Source organism: Condylura cristata, unplaced genomic scaffold (genome assembly GCF_000260355.1).
Source record: "Condylura cristata isolate star-nosed mole 26May11 unplaced genomic scaffold, ConCri1.0 scaffold00041, whole genome shotgun sequence".
NCBI lineage: Eukaryota > Metazoa > Chordata > Mammalia > Eulipotyphla > Talpidae > Condylura > Condylura cristata.
Window position 1 is genome coordinate 2,315,141 of NW_004567142.1, and position 12,342 is coordinate 2,327,482.

General features: G+C 51.5%; 1 protein-coding gene across 1 annotated transcript in view; it reads left to right on the forward strand.

Annotated features, from left to right (window-relative positions):
• The first annotated feature begins 1,160 nt into the window (after positions 1–1,160).
• BCL3 (B-cell CLL/lymphoma 3) overlaps positions 1,161–12,342 on the forward strand; it is a 20,431-nt gene continuing 9,249 nt past the window's right edge. The window contains exons 1-3 of the mRNA XM_004693948.2: positions 1,161–1,236; positions 11,712–11,770; positions 11,954–12,007. Coding sequence (XP_004694005.2) covers positions 1,161–1,236; positions 11,712–11,770; positions 11,954–12,007 — 189 coding nt within the window. The remainder of the gene's footprint in view (positions 1,237–11,711; positions 11,771–11,953; positions 12,008–12,342) is intronic.

The window sequence follows — 12,342 nt, forward strand, 5'->3', positions numbered from 1 at the left end:
GCATGCCTCACAAGTTTACAGAGCACCAAGAAGCATGGATTTTACTATATGCATATTTGTTAGTGAATTTTTTATATATGATAGTTTATTTTTACATAATTTTGTGCCTTTTTCCATCTCCCTTGTAATCCCATGGGTTTCCCATCACCAAAACACCCGTGTGCCATCACCATCGTCCAATGCACTTTCCCCCCCTCCATTTCGGATCCCATTCCCCACCCCTCCCCCGTAAAATGTCTCTGACATATATATAGTTATTCATTATTATTATTATTTTCTCCCCTGGTCCTTTATACTCCTGTTATGAGTGAAACCATCTGGTATTTTTCCTTTTCCTTCTGGCTTATTTCACTTGTTGGTAAATTTATTTTTTAAGGCTACCAGCTATAAAATACCATTTCTATAACTTTCTGGAAGTGAAAGTCTGAGGATTAAAAAAAAAATCACTCATGGGTGCCAGGAAGTGGGGGTGAAGGAGGGTTTGACCATCAAGGGCACAAGCATAGATATCTGGGTCTACAATGGAATGTTCTGCACCTTGATTGTAGGACTGTAAATTTTATCAGAATGCATCAATTGCACACTTGACATGGGTGCGTTTTATTGTGTGTGTATTATCCCTCCATAAAGTTGGGGTTTTTTAGATCTTATCTCCTCATTCGCTTCTCTAGCTGTGTGACCTTAGGCAAAGTCCCTAACCTCTCTGTGCTTTCGGTGAAGGGTAGGAGAGATGGAGGAGGAGGGATGCTCACCCAGGTGGGAGCAGAGCTCTCAGATCTCACGTGCATAGACAGAATACACGTTAAGAAAAATTATAAACAGAACACGGGCTTTTGAGCTTTTAGGGGGAAACTGGTTACAGAGACCTGAGCTGTTGACATGCCTCCTGCGTCTCAGGAGGGCAAGCTCTGTTGAGACCAGCAGGCCTTACCAAGTCCCTTTGAATCACTGGACCCTCCTTTGTGGAACTAAAGAGGCAAGTAGAGCTATCCCTGGGTTGGACTCGGGGCACATTCAGAGCCTTGTAAGCAAAACATTTTTACTCATCAGATGGGCCTGACAGAACCATCTCCTGAGATCAAGGCTGTTCAGAACAGTATTTAAGTATATACGAGCCCCCACTCAGCCTGCCCTCATAGGCTCATTTTGGAGAAGAGACTATGGTGGCCACACCTGGCCAAGCATTGGAAATCAGGGAGGGCTTCCTGGAGGAGAGGCTATTGGAGCTGAGACCTGGTATGTTTATTAGACACCAAGTGAGTGGTCACATTGGATCTCAGAAACAGAGCCATAGTTTTGATGTTGAAGGGAGAGGTGCATTTGGGGACAGGAAGGTCAGGGGAGAGGTTGATGCTAAAAGCAGGAATAAGGCAGCAGGAGACAAGCAGGTGGGTGGCGGTGCCTAGTGCCACGCCCCGTGGCCGGAGTCTGGACTCTCTCCCACTGATGCCTCAGGATCCACCCCAGTGTGCAGGCAGGACAGACCAGAGGAGGTGGGGAGGACTGACAGGTGAGAAGCGCAGGACAGACAGAAGGCTGGAAGGCCATGAGAAAGAAAAGAGGCAGTCAAAAGTCCCAGGAAGACAGGTAGGGAGAGGAGTTACAAATCTTATCTCAGTTCCATTAGAGGCTCTCTCTTCAGACTAGGGGATTTTATCTCCCTCATCATTTTAGAAGTATAAAACCTCTAACCCTCTAAAGGCTAGGAGGCCTTTGCCAATGACGTTTCCTGGCTACTAAAACGTTAAGATAGTGGATCTTAGGTTTGCCAAGGGTGCATTTTTTTCATTATTTCTTTCCTAAGACTCTGAAACCTGATACCTCTGCATTTCTTAAATTCTGTTAGTCTTAGCTCCTAAAGTTCTACAATTACAAGGGTTTTGTGGGGTTTTTTTTTAAGATTTATTTATGTATACATACAGAACTGGGGTACAGGCCAGAGGTGCAGGGGTAGGTGAGCGCATTCACCAGAGACAGAGTGGGGAGAAGAACAAGTGGATCAACAAAGTACACTGCTGAAGGGAGCAGAGGGCAGATCAGGAGAGGTCTGCTGCGCCATGTGGTCACCTCCAGGGCTGGAGATGGAACTCATGCTGAAGTGGCTTTAGCTTCTCAGTGCTGTGCTTTAACCCGCTGCGCCACCAGGGAGGGCCCAGGGTTTAGGCAGCTTCCATGTCTCAGCTACCTTAAATAATGCTGCTGTGAATATTGTGGAACATACAGGGTTTTTGTTGTTGTTGTTGATGGCTTCATATTCTGTGTATAGATGCCCAAGAGTGGGACTGTTGGGTCATACAGTATTTCTAGTTTTAGTTTTTCAAAGGTAGAGCCAGGTGCCTTTCCATAATCGCTGCCGGTGTTTACATTCCCACCAGCAGCCTCTAGGCGCAGAGACAGATAGCCCATAACCACGTTTCAGTCAATGGCAGACCACATATACAACAACACTTCCTATATCTACTATTTTTTATACTTTAAATATATAAAATTTTACTTGTAAACTGTACTTTGAAAAAGCTGGGGAAATAAGGTAAAAATAACAATAAAACCTAATAGGTGGTTCTCGGTATTGGAGGCCACCAATAAGGTATTATTTTCTCTTAACTTAGGGACTCATTACGGCCTTAGGTTTCCATATATAACGTTGCTGCCCTCACATAAATGCAATAACATTTGATGGTTGATTTTTTTTTTAAGTCCTTTACTTCTTATATATTTCTTAGTATGTAAGATCCCTTAGTGCTCTGACCTACCATAAAAACTTAGCGGGGACCTTCCCTAGTGGAGCAACAAGTTAAAGCAGAGCACTTCGCCTCCTTCCCACAAGTTCAATGCCCCACCAGGGTGTGACCCACATGGCAGGCAGAACTCTCCTGTCTCCCCGCTGTTTCCCTCAACAGTGTACTTTGTTAATCTGCCTGCTCCGCTCCCTGCTCTGTCTCTGGTGAGGCCTCTCACCACCCCTGCACCTATGGCCGACTGTACCCCAGTTCTATATGCATAAAGAAATTAAAAAAGAAAAACCTAGAGGATATGAGAAGATAAATAAAGCAAGTGTACAGCACCACAGATGGAAGGAACATGTAAGAGTTATTAGATATGTGAAATGCAGCAATAAAACACAAAAGCATCCACCAAGATTTGCAAGAATTTCCAAACTCCTTACATGTCCAAAACCAGCTGTCTCTATTTCTGCGACTAAACCCAACGTGAGTTTTCTGAAAGGACTGACTGGTCTCAGATGGGGCCAAGGCCAGGCAGACAAAAGAAACCAGAAGACCTAAGACATTGGCTAATCTGCAAAACCAAATCCTTCCCCAAAGGACATGCTTACTATAAACTCAAGAGAATGAGAATGAGTGAAGATTTCATCATCTAATCTATACCATTTGCTGATTCTCATCTTCCCTGTATCCTTCCAATTTTAGAGTATTTCCAGTCTCTTCCTCGGGTGAGTTTGCAAGACAGACAACCTGGCAGGCATTCCTGGGAGCAGATCCCGGACATGAAGAGTCATGTGACTGTGTTCCTAGCTCTTATTTCCTCCCATTCCAACCCTGTGAGTTACGGCAACCCCACTACACAATTGAGGAAACTGAGGCACAGGCTGCTGGACTCCCTTTTCCTAAAAGTGTGGGCCTCCGGAATTCTTTGCCTCTGCAATTCGAGTTTTGCAAAGTTCAGGTCTGCTTTACTCAAGAGGGGAACGGTGCTCAACCTGGTTCTGGAGCCTAGAAATGCAAATGAGAACCGCAGTGAGATTCGAGCGCAAGCACACACGTGCACGCACACGCTCACAAGCTGGGGTGACTCAGATTTTAAGTCAGGTAAGGCCCCCCTGGCAAGGCTGTGGGGCAAATAGAACCAGCAGCGACACTGGGGCTAGTGAAAGCGGGGAAACTGGCCTGGTATTCTACACCGTGCAGAGGCACGCTCTGTGCCCTGACAATCCAGCCTTGGATAAGGCAGAAAAATGGCTGCTGGGGGCTTCAGGATAAGCACAAGGCCTGGGTCAAAAATAGACCCTGAAAGGAAAGCACACACGGAAAAAAGCAGAGTCAGAAACGAGACACTGGGAGCCCTTCCTACTGCATATCCATTGCATATCCACGTTAGGGAACAGGGTACAGTAGAGAACATGAAGGCACCCCAAGAGACACAGCAAGATGAAGGAGCCTGTCAGGCATGACTATAAATGAATGCAGGAAGCCAGATGCAATAGGGCGCCCTGTACTGGCTCCCTGTCTGAGCACAGCTCTCGGCCCAGCCTGGGACTACACAGGTGTGTCCTTCCTGGGCTTTTCCCTGTGCACAGCAGCAGGGGCAGCTCCCTGCCCACCTGTGCCTGTGCAGGGGTCTCTTTTTCTCTCTCCTTTTCCTAATAAGCCTGTCCTTTAAAAAAAAAAAAAAGGATTTATTTATGCATATAAGAACTGGGGTACAGGCCAGAGACGTTGGAGGCAGGGGAGAGCACTCACCAGAGAAACGTGTCCTTTGAAAATGTTTTTTAAAAAAAAGGAAAGAAAAACTTTCCTTTCTTCCCCATTAAGCTTTTAGAGTTGATGGAGCAGGTGTTCTGGTTCCCCTGGGGGTGCATGGAGGGGCTTATTTATATGGTGCTGGTTAGGTGTGTGTTTCTAGGTGGTAAAAATATAAAGAAATACAATAAAAGCATGTTACTACTATGGGCTGCCTTAAGGTGGGAGGAGGGAGAGGCTTGTGATGGGGAAAAAAAGGGATAAAGGGACTTATGAGAAACTGGCATCATCCCCTCTTAACCTGTTTCCTTTACCATCATTGGTGAAATGGGACATGATATTTTATGAAGCTGTCCACATTATATTGCATAACTGTAAATATATATATATTAATTGCACGCTTCCACATTTCTCTGTTCCTTATAGGGCTTAGTTCTCTGGGGGACCAGATTCCCGGTTCTGGCACGAGGCAGGAGGTACAGCCAGAACCACAAGGGGAGTATTTGGGATCTGAAACACACCAGGAAATTGATTTTCCCAGAAGTGAGCAACTGTGCTGTGACTGTGTGACCACAGAAGGCCAGAGGGACAAGTTCAGAGGTGGGTGATGGATGCCCAAAGGGGCCAACACAAGCCAGGCACCACCCCCACTCCCGCAGAGCGGGTGACTTGTAAATGCTCCCATTCAGTCCATCCCTGACCAGCCAGCTGAGTCCAGAGCGCTACAGCACAACCCCAGATGTGGAAATGGGTTTCTGGGGGTTGCCCAGCTTCAAGCTGGGTGCAGAGATGTGCACCTGACTGGGACCCATCCGTGGGTGGTACAATGGGGGATCACACCTGCCTCACTCTCCAGAGAAGGTGTTGGAAGGCCAGGTGGCCAGGGTGAGGATGGTGGTTGGGGACAGAAGAGGTGAGTCTAATGTGACCTGGCTTGAATGAGGAAGGACCTGATGTGAACTTGGCTTTCCCAGGAGCCCTGGGGACTTTTGCATCTATATTTTTAGGCTCTCTGCAGAAGAGGTTGTGGCCTCAGCCAGGGAGGTGCCAGCTCTGGGGAAAGAGGCTGGCTTTTCAGGGCAGGTGCTGTCCCTTCCTCCACACGTGCCCTGCTCTGCCCTGGGGAGAAAGCTTGGGGAAGGGGGCTCCTCATTCTCGCTTGGGGGAGGCATGTCCCACCCCAGGGAGTAACTAGGCCAGTGGGGGGAGCATGCTTCCCAATTCCAAGTTCAACAAGCAAGCGCTATTCTGGTGGAGGAGGCCAGAGCATCTCTCTCCTAGGCTCACAGTCTGCCCATTAACTCTGGTGGCAGGTGTGTGATCGCATTGTGTGAGCCACAGGTGTGACAGCCAGTTCAAGCTACACAACTCACTAGGCCAATGTGATGAAGGAGGCAGGACCAACCTGACTCCCAGGGAGACTTCAAATGATAGTGGACACAGGCTACTCTCTTCCGGAAGGCCTAGTCTGACATGATACATCTGAATGTCCCCTGCAGTGAAGGGAGGAGAACAAAATCCTCCCCTCATTGAGTACCACTCTCCTAGACAGATGAGGCAAGCGTGGCTCTAGCCACCCACCCAGGGGAGTTCCAAGTCTCACAGGAGGGGCATTGCCCATTCTTAGAGACAGCTCATCAGTGGAGAAATTGCATCCCCGTTCTCAGGGAGATCCTGACTTGCTGGAGGAGAAAGAGCACCAGTCCAACCCAAAAGAAACATTTTCACTGAAGGGGAACATGGCCCTCCTCAGGGACCCCCCCCCTCACGTTGATAGCAGAGCTCTAGTCCAATGGGGCAATCGCCCCCACCCCCGGACTTTTTTTCTTGCACATGTCACTAGTCTCTTGGGGACTAAATGGGCAGGGCAGGGGCCTTCCCCCTCCCCACCTTCACCATGTCACCTAGAATCAGGGAACTTCTACAGGAGGACACCATGATTTCCCAGCCCTGGGACTTCCCTTAATTTGTCAGCCCAAGACCCGCAGAGAGGCAACACCTCCGCCTTGCAGATCCCTGCTCACCTACCGCCCTGACCCAGCAGTCATGGCGGCAACACCCACGGGCCACTGAGTGGCTCCACTGTGCCGGGCCCAGCCGGGGCTTTCCAGGCCTGACCTCGCCAGTGTCCCGGGGAAGGGGGGGGTCATCCCCACCTTTCAGACCAGGCTCAGAGGGCAAAGCACTTGCCAGAGTCCACACCACCAGGACCCGGATGCATCCTCCTCCTTACAGACAAGGGCTATGTGCCAGGCCCCTGTGCTAAAGTCTTTCTAGATGATTCACTGGTCCTCTCAGCCCCCAAGTTGTTATTCTTATGGCTCAGATAGGGAAACAGAGACCCAGGGACAGAATGCTTCTCCAGAGCCACCAAGAAGAGCCCCTCCTCACAGTTGGGTGGTCTAAGCAGCAGCTCGAATGCCCTAGAAGACAGAGTAAGGAGGGGGAAGGGTTATGGAAGACATGAGAGAGAGGGAAGGGGTGGGAGAGGCAGGATTGGGCAGGGGGTCCTCCAGCCACGATGCTAGCACAGGGGACCCTGAAGCAGAGGCTGTGAGGCTGTGGCATCGATGGATCTCCCAGCAGGCCTCAGGGACCGGTGCCTCCTGTCCCGCCTGCGTCAGTTAATGGCGTGTCCCCAGCTGGCCAACAGAGGTGGCTCTTGAAAGAGCCAACTGTGGGAAGCCATCAGGCATCTGCACGCCTGGTCGCTGGGTCATAAGCCCTTTCTTGAAGGGGAGTCCGGTTGGCGTGCCTCTGTGGCAGCCACTCCCACACTCTGTATTAATAATAGCGATCATTTTCAAATAATATCTTCCATCTATGGAGCGCTTATTTCATGCCAGCCTGTGCCAACATGCATCAACTCATGTGACCCTCCCAACAGCGCTGGGAGGGTTTTGGCCCCATTTTACAAATGAGGAATCGGAGACTCAGAGGGGGAAGTCACTTTGTCTAGGGTCACACAGCTGGTCAGTGACAGAGGTAGGATTAGAACCCAGATAATTAGGCAGTGAGCCCCCTGCATGCAGATGAGGACACTGAAGCCCAGTATTACACTGTTTGTCTGTCATTTCCTCCCTGGGCCCCCTCACCTGACCTTCCCAGGCTCCCCTCCCCCAGCCAGAGCAGACACTCAAGAGCCCCTGCATGGTCAGCCATGTCTGAGGAAGGCAGCACATGAGGAGCAGGGGAGGGTGTCAGACCCAAGGCGGCCCAGAGGAATGTTGCAATCTTCTGACTCAGCATCCTGCGTGCAGACCCAGCATGAGGGGAAAAAAAGGAAGATTAAGTCTTGGCCCAAGCCCCAGATGGGCTGATCCCACTTGGTGCCAAGGGTTCCAGCAGCTGCCAAGGCCCCAGGGTGGGGAGTAATCAGGAGGTCCAGGCCAGGCTTCAGGAAGCTGGCCTGCATTCACCCCTGGGAGTGGGGGGACAGCCTTGGGGGACAGAGCTGCTCGCAGACAGAGTGCGGACTTCAGGCCCAGAGCCAAACGGGAGACTGCGTGACCCTGGGCAAGTCCCTCCCGGTCTGGCTCACTGTCTGCTTTCTCCTGTACTTGAAATTCACTTGTTCTCCCAAGAGCTGCTCTGAGGCCTAACTGCTCCCTCTGCTGCACTAAGCCCTTCCTCCATCTGCTCTACTCTGCACCTTCCCTATGCCTGGAGGCAGTAGGGAGCACTCCAAAATGCAGAGCTGTGATCTTGCCTAAACTGCCTCTCCATGGCTCAGTTTCCTGTCTGCACCATCCCTGACTAGAGACTAAGGGCCTAGAATTTGAGGTGGGCTACAGAGGGAGACCTGTTTATCAAGGATTAACCACCACCCCTCCGAGGACATAGGGCTGGAACCAGGGCACTGGGGTCCCAGAGTCCTGGCTTTAAATCTCTAATACCCACCCTGCCCCTCACCATCTGACCCTGGGAAGTGCCTTCATGCCTCCGTCCATTTTCTACCCTGGAAAATTCCAATTCTAATTGAACTCTCCTCACATGGTGTGGAGAGGACTAGGTGGGCCAATTCCCCGTTGGAGTTGAGCCCTGAGTGACTACATCTACCTTGTGTGATGTCTGGATGGAAGGGGGTGACAAGGAGTCATCTAGCCTGGAGGGCTAAGGTAGGCAAGTGTGGATATAATAACGGACATCACACACACACAAAAAAAAAAAAAGGGGGAAGAAAGAATGCAAAAAGGAATATATGTCATTCATGCTGCTATCCTGGTCTCAGTCTGCTCAGCAATCCTGTGAAAGAGAAGCCATTGTCATCCCTAACTGGAAGGTCACAAAGAAGGCACAGAAAGGGAAAGTCACCAATCCAAGGTCACACAGCTAAGACAAGGGAGAGCAAGGGTTCAACCCTATGTTTCTGAGGCCAGACTGTTGAACCCTAACACCCTAATGAAATGGGTCCTGTTTTGAAATATTCATTGGCAGTATTTGTTGTTGTTATTACATTCCTATGATTGTGACGGGAGTAGTAGTAATTGTAGTAATAATAATAGCAGCTGTATTGCATTGAGTACTCTTTATACTTCAGGCCCTCTAGGATGGATGCATATTTCCTTGTGTTAATCTGTTGGATAGATGAGGAAGGCAAGGCTCCATGCGGTGAGTAGTTCCCTGGAAATCACAAATGAAAGCTGGAGATGTGGGCCTCCATCAGAAGCAAAGCAGAAGAAGGCCCAGGAATTAGGTCAGTGGGAGCCTAGGGTCCTACTCTGTCCTCTCAGGAAGGGAAATGGAGGCCACCCACCCCCAAGAACAAGTCCATAGCCTCTAGCTGGGACTTCACTTGCCTCTTAGAACCTTAAGCAGATATAATCTTGGCTTATCCATTCTAGGGCTAAGGGGGATCATGAGGAGGAAGAAGCAGTGAGAGGGAGAAAATCTGACAGGTACAAAAGGCAGCCTGCATGAGGTAACGTGGTTAGACACCAAACAGGACTTCTGGGTCTTCTCTGGGAAGTTTTTGGGATTCATCCAGGGGCTGCCCCTGCCAACGGGGGCCTGCTGAACTCAGGCCCTGAGAGGGGAGACCCTAGTCCTCCCCCCTGAGGTGTGGGGAGCAAGGGGGGAAAAGAGGGGGGTAGCCATCCTGCTTCTGCATCCTCCATTCCCGACATTGGAGGGAGGTGGCTATGGTTGCTGGGACTTTCCTGAGCAGTAGAAGGTTCTGGGAAATTAGAGCCATCTGCAGGGCGGGGCTGACTCCAGGCCTCCCTTCTCCTCCCTCCCTTTAGTCCCTGCTTGTCCCCACGTAAGGCCTCTCTTCCTTCCACCTCAGGGAGACCCTCCTCAAAATGCTCCTCTTTCCTCAGCCCGTGTCCTCCACTCTCAGACCCTGAGGTCTCCCTCAAATCTCTTCCTCCCTCAGAATTCGCCTCTATCCTCAAACACTCTCCAAATCTCCTTTTCCCTCAGATCTCTCTTTTCCCCTTAATTTTCCTCCTCCCTCTGAGCTGCCCTCCTCATAGGTCCTTCTCAGACTTCCTGACTGTGCCCCTCTCAGACCTCTCCTCTTCCTCAGATCTCACCTCCTCTGTCAGATTTTTCTTCCCTCAAGCCCTCACTTCCACTGATCCTTTCTTGCCCCTCAGACATCTCTCTGAGAACTGTCTGCTCCTTCAGATCCTTCTCCCTCATCCATCCTCAGACTTGGAACCTCAGCACCCGCTCTCACTACCCCCCTGAGCCCCCTCTGGGCTGTGCAGACGCTACTTCTGCTGGGGCCTGAGCCATTGTTCCACCTGCCATGGGAGTCAGGGAGTGGAAGGACCTTGGGGGTCCTTCCAGCTTTAAGTACTAGGACGCCCCCACCTTAGCAAGCCCACCCCCCCTGACAAGCCTCCCTTTGTGTCCCGTGAGGCAGTGGGCCACATCCCACCCTCTCCTGCACTTGGAGTCCAGAGGTAAGGGCTGGCTGGGTAGGTGAGACAGGACTCCAGACTTTCCAACCAACCCCTTCACCTCTTCCTTCAAAGCCCTCACAGCAGCAGGAAGCAAGGGTGGCATCAGCCTAATACCCAGAACAAACTGAGTCTCAAGCTTGGGGATGGTACATTTTCAAGTCCTACAATTCTGTTTTTCATTTTATGCCTCAATAAAGGTAGTAATGTAAGTTTGTTAATGAACAAATGAATAGGTACATTTTTTTTAAGATTTATTTATTTATGCATATGGAACTGGGGTACAGGCCAGAGGTGCAGGGGTGGTGAGAGGATTCACCAGAGACAGAGAGGGGAGCAGAATAGGCAGATCAACGAAGTCCACTGCTGAAGGGAGCAGCGGGCGGGTCAGGAGAGGTCTGTGGCGGTGATCAAACTCATGCTGAAGTGGCTTTAGTTTCTTAGTGCTGTTGCTTTAACCCGCTGCACCACCAGGGAGGGCCAGAATAGGTACATATTTTATCTGGCTTGTCTGAGGTCCCTCCGGAAGTAAGGGGTGCAGGAGGGTTGTTAACCCAGGTCTGTGCCCCTAGATGTTAACCCATCACAGGATGCTAAGGGGGAAAGAGGGGCAGAAAATAGAGAAGGGGAAAGGAGTGAGGCCTCTCCCTACCCACAGCTGCTGCTAACATCCCGAGTTAACCATCTACCGGGGTGGGGCCCAAGTCCTGGGCAAAGTCCCTTCCTGGGGATCAGGGCTCCACATCCACTTTCAGGGTCCCAGAAAGACGCTGCCAGAGAAAAACAAAAAGAGCCCTGGGGTGGGGCCAGGCCTGCGCGAGGGAAGAGTTACAAAGACGGGGTACACAGAACCACGGAGACTCCGGGCCGCCAGGGCAGATCTGGGGTGCAGAGAAGATCCATTCTCCCCATCTACTAGGTCCCCCAAATCTCCCCTCGGCCTCCTGCAACTCAGTGACCCGGACACAACCCCAGCTACGGGCCCCGCCTCCAGGGAAATCCGGGAAAGCCCCGAATCGCGAGGGCTCCACCCCGGGGCGGGGAGAAGGACGGTAGGGGAGGGGCCTGGAGAAAGGCCCGCCCCCTACCCTACTCCAGCCGGTCTCTGAGTCATGCCCCCAACCAGCCCTGCCTGTTCCCCACCCAATAAACCCTCCCGGGAAGGGGGGGCGGACACAGGAGGAGGGGCAACATGCCCCCCCTTGCAAGGGACTGGGCCTAGCGGCTTCAAGTCTTGAAGTTTTCTGCGTCTCTTGCTTTCTCTCGAGATTATCTCTTTCCTTAGTCTCTCGTGATCTCTGTCTCTTTTCCTCTGTGCATCCAGGATCCCCTTCCTGCACTCACCCCGTACGAGGCAGCTCGGGCTGCATGCAGGGACCCAGGGTGAGACATATTCAGAGATGCACTCCTGAACTCTCTCCTTGGGGCCCCCCCACTGCCACCAGCCCCCCCCTCCCTGCAGTTCAAAGCTAGGCTGGGAGGCACTGGAAGAAGCAGAGATGGGGGCAGGGCAGGCAGTGGGGTGGTGAGTGTCCGACCTGGGTGCGTCTTTTTGCGCTCCCACAGAGGAGGAAACGGCCCAAGAAGGGAAGTGCCTTGAACAAGGTCACCGGCGAGGAAGTGGGAGCTGGGACTCGAACCCAGGGCCTCCATGGAATTGCCTCCCTGAGGGAGAAGCTGGGAAGCAGGCGGAGATGATGAAAGAAGCGAAGAATCCGGGAGAGGCAGAGACAAACACTGAGAGACAGAGATGGACATGGAGATGATAGAGCGAAAAGGCGCAGAGACCCTTCGGTCCTACCGGAGAGTCAAAACGAGTCCCAGAGACTCGTCCGGAGGGAAGGACCGAGCCTGAAAGGCAAAAACAGAGATCCGACTGCCCGCAGCTGTAGGGGGGGCGGGGAGGGAGGGACCCCAACCCGACCCGCCTCCTTCCCAGCCCCCAGCCCCGCGCC